General features: G+C 44.6%; 1 protein-coding gene across 2 annotated transcripts in view; it reads left to right on the forward strand.

The window, feature by feature from the left end:
• The window catches only part of RIMS4 (regulating synaptic membrane exocytosis 4), a gene marked incomplete at its 3' end in the record, with an annotated part of 104747 nt that extends 92097 nt beyond the window's left edge, over window positions 1-12650 (forward strand). For both annotated transcript variants that reach the window (XM_082226479.1, XM_082226480.1), the window contains exons 3-6: window positions 7565-7677; window positions 9379-9480; window positions 11350-11489; window positions 12432-12650. In XM_082226479.1, the coding sequence (XP_082082605.1) occupies window positions 7565-7677; window positions 9379-9480; window positions 11350-11489; window positions 12432-12650 (574 nt within the window). The remainder of the gene's footprint in view (window positions 1-7564; window positions 7678-9378; window positions 9481-11349; window positions 11490-12431) is intronic.
• Between the last annotated feature and the right edge of the window lie 158 nt (window positions 12651-12808).

Genomic DNA, 12808 nt, shown 5'->3' on the forward strand with positions numbered 1-12808 from the left:
TGCGCACCGACCCCTCTCGCTCTCCAGGCTTCAGTGAAAGCCTGCATTTGCCCCATAGGACGCACCCAGATTCCCCCTTCATTTTTGGAGGGGAAAAAGTGCTTCCTATAGGGCAAAAAATACGGTACTATGTCCATTTAGGGAAGCTTTCATGCAATAGCTGCCCAAACTAGTATGCACTCTATCCACACCATAGATAGAAATATATATATATATGTTGTTGTTTAGTCGTGTCCGACTCTTCATGACCCCATGGACCAGAGCACGCCAGGCACTCCTGTCTTCCACTGCCTCCCGCAGTTTGGTCAAACTCATGCTGGTAGCTTCGAGAACACTGTCCAGCCATCTCGTCCTCTGTCGTCCCCTTCTCCTCGTGCCCTCCATCTTTCCCAACATCAGGGTCTTTTCCAAGGAGTCTTCTCTTCTCATGAGGTGGCCAGCGTACTGGAGTCTCAGCTTCACGATCTGTCCTTCCAGTGAGCACTCAGGGCTGATTTCCTTCAGAATAGATAGGTTGGATCTTCTTGCAGTCCATGGGACTCTCTAGAGTCTCCTCCAGCACCATAATTCAAAAGCATCAATTCTTCGGTGATCAGCCTTCTTTAGGGTCCAGCTCTCGCTTCCATACATCACTACTGGGAAAACCATGGCTTTAACTATACAGACCTTTGTTGGCAAGGTGATGTCTCTGCTTTTTAAGATGCTGTCTAGGTTTGCCATCGCTTTTCTCCCAAGAAGTAGGCGTCTTTTAATTTCGTGACTGCTGTCACCATCTGCAGTGATCATGGAGCTCAAGAAAGTAAAATCTCTCACTGCCTCCATTTCTTCCCCTTCTATTTGCCAGGAGGTAATGGGCCCAGTGGCCATGATCTTCGTTTTTTTTGATGTTGAGCTTCAGACTATATATGTGTATGTGTGTATGTATATATATATATATATATGGAAATAATTTTTATTAAAGATTTTCTTGAATTACAAAAGAACATGCAATGTCACTTTTCCTTTCTTTTTTCCAGATCATAAAATCCCCTCCACACCATAGATTTAAATCTCTTGGCTTCTCACAGAGAATCCTGGGAACTGCACTTTGCCACCAGCAGAGAGCTAAGCTTCCCGATACCCTTCAACTACATTTCCCAAGATTCTCTGGGGGAAGCCATGTGCTTGAAATGCCTGATTGTGGATGTGGCCTAAGCCTCGCGGTGCTGAAGGAGTATGAACGGAGCTCACCCTGCTCATAGCTTACAGCTCTGTGCTGAATTCAAGCGGTGCTGCAGCAATCCCTGACCTCCACTAACTTTGATCAGACCTGATGATACAGCACATACTGGTTTGTCAGCTGCTGCCCAGGGCAGATTCACCCATCTGTATAAAGTTCAGAGGAGGAGTCAAGTACTGCTTCCAAAGGCCGCCTGAGCTAATTTTATTAAAATCATTAACATGCTGCCATAACAAGTTCATCATTAATTGTAATGACTAGGAGGCAAAGGTCATAGAAGAAGAGAAATTGGATATCCCTTTGAAAAACGAAAAAAGAAAAATGCTGATCACCAAGAGAAAGCTTATTAAGTCCATTTTGTCCTCTGGGCTCAGTTGCATGAAGGGTGCAGACGTTTCTCCCAGGTTTGATAGAAGGAATATAGCGTGCTCCTTATTAATACTTTGTGTAAAGAGGAGCAGCCCCTTCTCTGCTATAGCACCAAAAGCCTCTCTGTTGACTGGATTACTTGTCCTTTCCAAAGTGCAGAGGAACATGCTGATAATAAGAATAATTTATTTTTTATACCCTGCCACTCTGGCTGGGTTTCCCCAAGAGAATATTAAACGTAAAGGTAGAGGTACCCCTGCCCGTACGGGCCAGTCGTGTCCGACTCTAGGGTTGCGTGCTCATCTCGCTCTAGAGGCCGTGAGCCGGCGCCGTCCGAAGACACTTCCGGGTCACGTGGCCAGCATGACAAAGCTGCAGTTGGCGAGCCAACACCAGCGCAGCACACGGAAACGCCATTTACCTTCCCGCTATAAAGCGGTCCCTATTTATCTACTTGCACTTAAGAGTGCTTTCAAACTGCTAGGTGGGCAGGAGCTGCGACCGAACGATGGGAGCTCACCCCGCCGCAGGGATTCGAACCGCCGACCATACGATCGGCAAGTCCTAGGCACTGAGGTTTTACCTACAGCGCCACCCGCGTCCCTAAGAGAATATTAAAAACTCGATAAAACACCAAACATTAAAAACTTCCCTAAACAGGGCTGCCTTCAGTTGTCTTCTAAAAGTCAGATAGTTGTTTATTTCCTTGACATCTGATGGGAGGGCGGGCGCCACTACCGAGAAGGCCCTCTGCCTCGTTCCCTGCAACCTCACTTCTCGCGATGGGGGTGGAGATGCTCCTTCTGGTATACTGGGCCAAGGTCATTTAGGGCTTTAAAGGTCAGCACCAAAACTTTCTTAGTACCTTCTTGATAGGGTTAGGTGGAATCATACTTGTGACTCTGGTAGCATGTGTATTGATCAAAACAAGGGTCGGTTACACAGCTCTGGAAACAGCATAGCAAGTGGTTTGATGGTGTGTGCCTCAGTTTGCGCATGCAGTGAAACTGCCATGTAGTTGCGTTGCAGTTATTCAGTCCTCCTTTGAGAAGAACCATAGCTTAGTGGTGGAGCACATGCTTCACTTGCAAATAGTCCCAGGTACAGCCTCCAGCATCACTTCACATAGCGCTGGGAGAAACTCATGTCTGAGTTTGACAGTGGAGCCATCATCCTTGGAAGATGGTGGACTCTCCTTCCTTGGAAATTTTTTAAGCAGAGGTTGGATGGCCACCTGTCATGGATGCTTTAGTTGGGATTCCTGCATTGCAAGAATCCCATGGAATCGTTTCCAACCCTACAGTTCTATGATTCCACCTTCAGTGGCACTTACCTCTGTGTAAAGATGCTATAGGACTGGGCTGCACAACACTTTGCTCTTTAAAGGTTTGTCATCACTGTTACTATTAAGGTATCAACCTCAAACGATGAAAACCAAACGATAATGGAAGCAATTATAATGAATGAACAGCAAACTTTGCGACGGACTTCCTTGAAGAACGTTTGTTCAAAGGCCACATTCAGAAGCATTTCCCTCAAATAAATTATAACACATTTGAAACATATACAGGAAGATGCGGATCACAAGGAACAGGCTTGTGATACAATCTGTTTGAATCAGAAGCTGATATATTTCACATACTGAAATAACCAAAAAGGATAAAAATAAAACAAGCTTCAGCTCTAATTCAGTGGTTAATTTATATGAGAAGTGCTAGAAGCCTCAATCTTTGATCAGACACTGCACTCCCTCCCTTAATCCTAGGGAGATGTAGACCTGCTGTGGTTAACTTGTTGGAGAATTAAAGTCACTCTGCACATGTGGCATTTTTGCTGTGGCTTCTGCAGAGTTTCATCCTGTCCTTGATGCTGCTTAACATCTACATGGGAGCAACCATTACGGGATTTAAATCAAGGTTCATTGGTATGTAAACAACAGCCAGCATTGCTTTATCATCTGAATCAGGTGTGCCTGTGTGGGTGTGCCTAGACCAGTGAAGGGTCCCTCCTCCAGTCTGCCGGGACTTCGCCTGTTCTCCAGGAATTCTCAAAGATGACTACCAGTGGTTCTGAGATCACATCTGCCAGTTCTTTTAATACTCTTGGATGCAGTTCATCTGGCCCTGGAGACTTGAATACATCTAAACTAGCCAAGTATTCTTGTACTATCTCCTTAGTTATTCTGGGCTGTGTTTCCTTTGCTGAATCATTTGCTCCAAATTCTTCAGGTTGGGCATTGTTTTCTTTATCGGAGAAGACTGAGGCAAAGAAGGCATTGTGGGTGAATTAGCACATGCATTGGGGGGGGTCTTCTTTTGTTGTGTTGCTTTTGAGAGCCAGTGTGATGTAGTGGTTAAGAGCGGTAGACTCGTAATCTGGTGAACAGGGTTTGCGTCTCTGCTCCTCCACATGCAGCTGCTGGGTGACCTTGGGCTAGTCACACTTCTTTGAAATCTCTCAGCCCCACTCACCTCAGAGTGTTTGTTGTGTGGGAGGAAGGGAAAGGAGAATGTTAGCCACTATGAGACTCCTTCGGGTAGTGATAAAGCAGGATATCAAATCCAAACTCTTCTTGGTGAGGGGAATAGCCATTGGAGGAGAATTCAGAGGCCATAAACACCTCCTTCCTTAGCACTCTGCCTCAGAACAAGATTTTGTTACAGAGACTCCCTTCTCATTTAGCATTTCCAGACTGTTCACCGCTGTCAGTAGGTGTCCTCTGGACTAGTCAGGCCATGCTTCCCTCATATGACCTCCTCAGCTTTTCAGCCATCTTTCCTGGGAAGCTGCTGCACATTAATGTCAAGCGTAATTACAAAATTTCTGGCGCTGTCACATGCATCGCCGCAGGGAACACATACCAGATCAGTAAAATGGTTCGCTGCCTCCTAAAATCGGTTTCTCAGAAACGAGTCTGTACTCGGGGTCAAACATTTGCTAATGCTGTGCCTCTGCTCGGTGCAACATCTTCTCCTGCAATTGCTAACTAATAGCTTCCAATATGCTAATTTAACTGCCTATATATCACTTACAATTTTGTTGAGAAGTCAGTACAGGGTTGTTGATGTTTTGTGCCCAGAACTGCTCTGTTTGTAATATGAGCTAGCCATCCACCCACTCTCCATGCCAAGATTGTTTTCTCCTTCCACCCACACGAATAGGTCAAATGCTGAAGCTCAGAGCTCTCCTTCTCTTTCTATGGAATTCTGTGTCATTACAGAGAAAGGCATCATTATCTGTACTAAGAAGGGCAAGCATGCATTTGCACCATGTCTGCTGTGCAGTGTGTCTGCAAGGACTTTGTGTTAGCTTTACAGATTAGTTGCTCTAAACCCACAAACCTTTGCATGCAATCATTAATAGGTGTCAAAACCCCATTCAGTTAGAAGTCGGCTAATAATGGGCTGACATCATCCATAATGGGACGTCCATTTTTGCGGTCACATTGACATATGAAGCTACCTTGCATTGTTCTGTTGAGCTCAGTATTATCTATCCCAGCTTTCCACAATCTCCAAATGCTTTGGACTACAGCTCCCACTGGCCCAGCTGTCAGGGATGATGAGAGCTGTAGCCCGACAATAATATCTGGAGGCCACAAGTTGGCAAAGGCTGATGTCCATAGAATGGCAGCAGCCGTGGGAGTTTGAATTGGCCATTCACAGGTGGGCATAGGTGAGCATCACAAGGAGGGCAGGGCCAACTGGAAAGCCACCAGGGTTTTCACTTGAGTACGCTCTCCGGCCTTATAAAAGGGCCCAGCTCCTCACCCTAGCACTGCAGTCTGTGGAAATGTGGCAGTATAGTTGTAAGAAATGAAAATGCTGTTTTTCCCCATAAAAGGCCAAAAGGTCACAACAGCTAAGTAACCGCCAACTCGCTTAGAAGCTTATCTTTAGCAGGGCTTGTGATTAGAGAGCCCGAAAACAGGGTGTCTTGCAGTTGAAATGTGGTTTATCTATACGCTTCAGCAGACATAGAACCCGTGTTCGCCTAGGGTGGTCAGATTGTAGCATTATCACTTGAGTCAATGTGTCAAACCTAGGAGCATGGACCAAATAAGGATGAAAATAATCAGAAGTAGGTGGTGGGTAAATTCAGAGTAATGGGAGATGTCAACAAAGGCGGAGATTTTAGTATTTTAATTAGGCAATTGTGATAGGCTGTGAACCCTGACGTAGCCAGCCAATGGGGAAACAGGGAAGGGAAACTGCACTCGGGTATGGGGAATATAAGCTTGTGTTTTGCTAAATTTGGGTGTGCATGCTTTCAGACACCCACTTCTTGCAAGAACGTATGTAACCAATAAGCTCTTTGCTGCTTCACCAATTTTGTTCAGATTCTGTTTGTAGGTTCCCAGGACCCAGAGTCTTGGGACCTGTGTTTTATACCTAACAGTAGTGTATTGTTACAGGTAGGTAGCCATGTTGGTCTGCCATAGTGGAAATAAAATTTTAAAAATCCTTCCAGTAGCACCTTAAAGATAAAGGTAAAGGGACCCCTGACCATTAGGTCCAGTCGTGGCGGACTCTGGGGTTGCAGTGCTCATCTCGCTTTATTGGCCGAGGGAGCTGGCGTACAGCTTCCAGGTCATGTAGCCAGCATGGCGAACCAGAGCAGCGCACGGAAACACCATTTACCTTCCAGCCGGAGCAGCACCTATTTATCTACTTGCACTTTGACATGCTTTCGAACTGCTAGGTTGGCAGGAGCAGGGACTGAGCAATGGGAGCTCACCCAATCATGGAGATCCGAACCGCCAACCTTCTGATCGGCAAGTCCTAGGCTCTGTGGTTTAACCCACAGCACCATCCGCGTCCCTTAGAGACCAACTAAGTTTGTTATTGGTATGAGCTTTCATCTTCAGATAATGTTTAGAGTTTTGGACTATGACCTGGGAGACTTCAAATCCCCACTCAGCCATGAAACTCATTGGGTGACCTTGGGCCAATCACCATCACTTAGCCTAAACTACCTCACAGGATTGTTGTGAGGACAAAACGGGGAGGAGGAGAACCATGTATACCACCTTGAGTTCCTTGGAAGATAAAGGTGGGATATAGATGTAATCAATGAAATAAATAAACTTAAGATTGGGAAAATGGGCAGAGGCAAAATGGTCTGATTGATATGTACAGTTGGCCGGGAACATCTGAGGCATCAGGATTCAGCATTTTTATTGAGATATCCAAATTCACATCACTTTACAAGCATTGCAGTTTCTGATTGGTGTACCATGATGTCATTGGTGGCATAATCAGGAAATTAAATTCTTCAGAATAATAATAACAATAAACTCCTTCAAATGTATGGGAGGAGGAAGGACGTTAGCATGGGAAATATGCCAGAAATTAACAGAGGGTCAGAAAGAGCCCAAAGTGAAATTATATGAAATACAAGGAAGCAAATCAAGATGCACCTCAACAGATTTAACACATCCTACTGTATAATTTTCACTTCTGAACAGGATCCATTCAGCTTCGCAATGAATTTTTAATTGTGAGAGGGAATTTCTGCTTTCATCTACTGTGGTTTCCATTGAGTATAAATACAGTACGGCTAGTCTGTTTGGCTCTAGATTCCCTCCTAGATGTAATAGCCTCAGGAGAGAGAGACTGCACATCAGCAAAAAATTAATTGCATGCCATTCGGACCCCCAGGCAAAAGAGTTTCAGTTTTTCCTACTGTATTTGGGGGAGGCAGGAGAAGCTTGATACAGGAAAATGACACCAATTTCCCATGTTGATTTATCATGACGATAATTGTTTTTTCTGTGATTATCTGTAACTACACTAAGCACACATCCCTTGCGGTTATGGGAAGAAACTGAAAGCGCGTCAAGCCAGTTTGAAAACCAGCGAGACTGGAACTCATGCAGAAATAGCTCTTCATTTCACGCATATTTCCAGTTAGCTTAAGACTGTGTATTTAGCAAATCTCGAAACAATTAATTACACTAACCAATTTATTTTGCAGCTTGAACTTCAATGGAGTTCACCTGGCAGCTGCTGGGCAGTTCAGCGATTTCCTGGGCAGCATGGGGCCTGCACAGTTTGTGGGTCGCCAAACCTTGGCTACTACCTCCATGGGTAAGCAAGAGAAAACCATTTTTTTTTATGAATGTGTTTTTGTGTTTGAATAGTGCTATCAATGCACATGATGCTTTGCAAAGAGGAGGTTTGCCAGGTTGCCCTATCCTAAGGGAATTACAAATTTATAAGCAGACGGAATGACACAACAAAGGGGAAATAAATGAGAGTGCTACGATTTGACCTCTTTATTGTGCATTCATCCTGATGCACAATAGATTAGATGAAGTTGGCTATTCAATGGGCATTCACCTGGATTTCTTTGTGGGGCACCAAAGCAAGTGTAATCTCACACTTTGCAATGTATTTTTCCACTATTTTCCTTATCGCAAAAAGTCTGCTCCTCTGGGGAAGCGGGTATGTTGCGCAAACCTCCCAATAAGCTATAACTGTCCAACTGGAGTTTGCTAGTCTGTGATTGAAGCTCCCGCCTCCTCTCTTCCGAGTAGCTAAGAAAACATGGAGTTGCTTGTGTAAATCAGAATGTGTGAGATTCCCTTAAAGCAATGCCCGGCCGGTATTTGTGTGGTAAAGCATGGACATTAAAGATAAATCAAATTACTTGAGGGAAAGGTCTTGATAAGAACACAGATTGCTTTGAAACATCCAACAATATGTACATTATAACAAGAAATAGTAGAAGAGCATGCAACATATAAAAAAAATCCAAATGGTGATAGCTGTAATAAGCAAAAACAAGTTTCAGAATAAAAGTTTTCTGAGGCTTCTTAAAAGGTTAGCCTTTCTTTGGAAAGTCTTAGCCAAGTGATCCCGTTGAGCATGTGGGAAGGAAGAAAAGAGAAGAAGCCATAATGATGCCGGGCACTAAGGTATTAACCATTGTAGTTTAACAAGGTTCCTTCCCCTTAAGGTCACTCTTTACTCTTTCATGGATCAAAATTCAGCTGGTGAAATGCAGGTAAAGTTTGTGTTATATACTGAAGTTCTCACCCTGGGCCAGCAGGGGGATACTGTGGATAGTTTTCACTCAGGTCCACATGCAAATAAGGGATTGAAAGTGACGTTCGGTGATTGGATAGTTACAGAAAGTTGTTACAGTTGCGTTGTACTGGTGCTCTATATTAGCAGGCTGGCTGAACCCTTCAGTTCAGTTCTTTTCTGGCCTGTGAATAAACAAGAGCTGTTTGAAGAATCGCTGTGTCGTCTGCTATGTTCACCCACAATTTAACAGTTTTATTCCACTGTTTTCACTATACACTGTGTAAAGAAGTACTTCCTTTTTCTTGTCCTGGAATTGCCTACCCTCCAGCTTATTTAGGGGGGGGGGACAACAACTTCTACCTTTTCCTTGCAACATGCACAATTGTATGTACGTTTATCATGTGCGTGTCCCACCACTGATATCGGTGCTCAAAACTTCTGAATGCAATCTTCTCCTGATGTCAAATAACATTTCAAGAGATCATTCGAGGAAGGGCACATAGTTTGGAAGTCACTTTGAAAGGGTGAGTTGATTCAAAGACTCTGGCAGTTCATATGCCTGGTGGACCACTTTGAGACAAGGAAGGCCAGTGCCTGAATTCCATACTAGTCAGGGAGCTCTGTTGCCATTTTATCCCCATCTTTCTTGCCTCTAGATAATCAACTTGTTGCAAGGGGAAGCCTGACTTAGAGCAATGAGGAGTTGTTCATAGAGATCTTTTTGACACTCGCTTACTTTTCATTTTGATTGCTTTCCAGGTGATGTGGAAATTGGATTACAGGAGCGAAATGGACAATTAGAAGTGGACATCATTCAAGCTCGAGGATTGACTCCAAAGCCTGGCTCCAAAACCCTGCCAGGTAGCGTGTTTCAGCCTCTTTGCCTCTCCCAAATCCTGGGTAATAGCATTGAAAAAGGATGCTTGGTTTTTACAAGGGAATAACTGATAAGATTGTGAGAACTAGAAGGGGTGGGAAGGATGGTGTGGTGTGTGCCATCTGAATTTTTCAAGCATTCTGTAATGGGAATTGGGGTTGCTTGTGCGTAAACTGCAAACTGCTCCAAGCTGGTCGTATAGCTAAACCTTTCCCTGGTTTGACAGCCCTTACAACGCGACTGTCTTAGTCACTGGCAGAATCCGTGAGTGGCCGTCTCCTAAACTTCCTCCAACATAGAAATTCTTTGACTCCAAGTCTCCTCCTAGATTCTCTGTGCGGAAGCCTTCTGCGCAGCGTGGGCGTGCCAAGCGGAGGTCCTGTGCTCTCTCCGCTGATTTCACTGGAAGAGTCTCGGAGCCTCCCCTCCGCAGTACTCTCAGCCTCCCCTTTCTCCCTGGTGTCCCCTGGATTTCCTTCCCCAGCGGAAGCTCTCTCTCTCTCCTTGCTAGTTCCCTCCCCTGCATCATTGGAGCGTCTTACCTCTCCTCTTGCCTCTGGTGGCAGTTCCCTGACACATTCCTTACGAGTTATCACAAGGTTCTCACTTTTTTGCAAGGTTCAGATAATTTTTAAGATGAGCAACCAGTTCTTTGCTCATTTCTACCAGGCTGCATATACACCATTCTCTGAAAGTGCATTTAAAGCATGTGGGTCAACACACACACACACACACACACACACACACACACACACACACACTGCTGAGAACTGTGGTTTGTAGAGGGAGCTGGGAATTGTAGTTCTCTGAAACACAGTTCCCAGGATTCTCTTGGGAAATAAGTGTGCTTAAAATCAATGGTGTGTACACTGCCATAGACACAGGACCTCAGAGTGGGGTGGCTGCCTCAGACAGCAGGTGCTGGGATGTGCATTGAGAATGGGGCAGTATTGGCAACCCATCCAGGGATTCTCCTGTACTGGAGGTAGGGATGAGGGAGATACTTCATTCGGCTTGCCTTTATCAAATTTGCACTTTCCAAAATAATGTGAGAACCGAAACAAAGCCATCCTCCAAAATTTGCATTTACCTGAATTTTGTGGTGCACTTCTTCATCCAGTGTTTACAAAAACGCATTATAGTATGTAAAAGCGTGGATAAAAATGAATGTGTCAATACAAATAACATACCAAAAAATGCATTGCATTAGGAGAAATTCCTTGCAAAAATGTGTACATTAGTCAAAACCACATATAAAATTGTGCCTGTTTAGGAGAAACTTGAACTAAAATTCTGAAGAATTTTCACGAGGTTTTTCTAAAAGAAAACCTGCAAATTGTTGCAGAGATGTGGAGTGCTGAATTTAAGACTGGGAAAAAAATGAGAAACAGAGAGAACCAAAATAGATAGATCCTTTCATCCTTAGTGGGAAGACAGAGCTCTGTGTAGCAAACAACTCACCTTGCTCCCACTAAGCAAATCTGCTGTTCTCAGGTGTGAAGGAGGATAGCATCCCATCACCAGTGTTGAAACAAGATTTAACTTCCTGTCCAATCAGCTTCTGTATGTGGAATAGGAGTTGCACCATGTTGTCCCTCACTTCTCGGGCAGCAAAACATCCTGATGTGATCCTGAATAGATACTTGCTGCGTATGTGTGATGATGGCTAGAGATAAACATTATACCAAGGCCAGTCACAGGCAAACTCAGCATCACTCAGACACCAAGCAAGGCTTGAAAAGACCACTTTCCTTTTTTAGTAGCTTCATCTGAGCAAATGGGTGGTGGTGTTCGTGGGGGGCCCCTGTACTTAACATGGCAATACAACCTTTTACCCTGTGTTATTCTTCCAGCTGCTTACATCAAGGCCTACCTACTAGAAAATGGGGTGTGCATTGCAAAGAAAAAGACCAAAGTGGCTCGCAAGTCCTTAGATCCGCTGTACAACCAAGTGTTACTTTTCCCAGAGAGTCCACAAGGCAAAGTACTGCAGGTAAGATGGACCTGTCTGAGGCCTCCTGGCAGATCTCACAGCTAGGGTTAGGGTGGCCTGTGTGGTCAGCTAGGATGTAGCATTCGTAGGGAGGCACCGCACAGGGAGAGGAAGTTGTTTGTGCTTTTTGATGAGTTGCCATTCCGCTGAAGAACTAAGGTGGCCATGTGTCCTACTTTGCAAAGGACAGCCCTCTACTTGAAGGAGTGTCCAGTCTAGAGAGGAAGAGCCAAGAAGGGAGAGCTGGGGGACTGTGTAACTGTCCATTAATAGCACCCAGAGAGCAGACACAATTCTAGTTCTATAATAATAACAATAACAATAATTTATACCCCGCCACTCTGGGCGACTCCCAACAGAATATTAAAAACACAATAAAACATCAAACATTTAAAACTCCCCTAAACAGGGCTGCCATCAGATGACTTCTAAAAGTCAGATAGTTGTTTATTTCCTTGACATCTGATGGGAGGGCGTTCCACAGGGTGGGCGCCACTACTGAGAAGGCCCTCTGCCTGGTACCCTGTAACCTCACTTCTCATAGTGAGGGAGCCACCAGAAGGCCCTCGGCGCTGGATCTCAGTGTCCGGGCTGAATGATGGGGATGGAGATGCTCCTTCAGATATACTAGGCTGAGAACCATTAAAATTAATAACTTAAAGTAGTTTACTTAAAATACTTCTTTTAATTTCAGTGCCTCTTAGTATATTGTGTGTATTTTATTTTTATTTTTCAAATTAATGAAGTTTTGAAAAAAGAAAAGGAAATACAGCGCAATTGACTTGAATCTCCCGTGATCTTCACCTCAAGTCCTTCCTTGGTCTTCTTCAGTATCATTCAGATCATAAGCTTTGCCAAAAGATAAATTCCATGCCAGCCTCCCATCATTCATGTGATATTGCTTGTGAACTAAACATGTTCCCCACCTCTCTCGTTTCCAAGGTGATAGTTTGGGGAAACTACGGACGCATGGAACGCAAACACTTCATGGGAGTCGCCCGGGTTCTTCTGGAAGAACTTGATTTGTCAACTTTGGCAGTTGGCTGGTATAAGCTTTTCCCAACCTCGTCAATGGTGGATCCTGCTACTGCTCCACTCTTACGCCAATCCTCGCAGCTTTCCTTGGAGAGCACAGTAGGACCTTGTTGTGACAGGTCTTAATGGGCAAGGAAGTTCCAGGGGGACTGCTTCTGTTTTTAAAATCATGCTGTCAAGGTTTTGTTTGCCAGAACGCTGTCCTCAAGCGCATTGCATCTTTGATCAGTCCTTGGAGGAACCTGAAGGTGAGGATAGCCAAGTAACCTTGGACAGGAACCAAG

The sequence above is a fragment of the Podarcis vaucheri genome (genome assembly GCF_965113315.1).
Source record: "Podarcis vaucheri genome assembly, chromosome: 6".
In the NCBI taxonomy this organism is placed as follows: Eukaryota; Metazoa; Chordata; class Lepidosauria; order Squamata; family Lacertidae; genus Podarcis; species Podarcis vaucheri.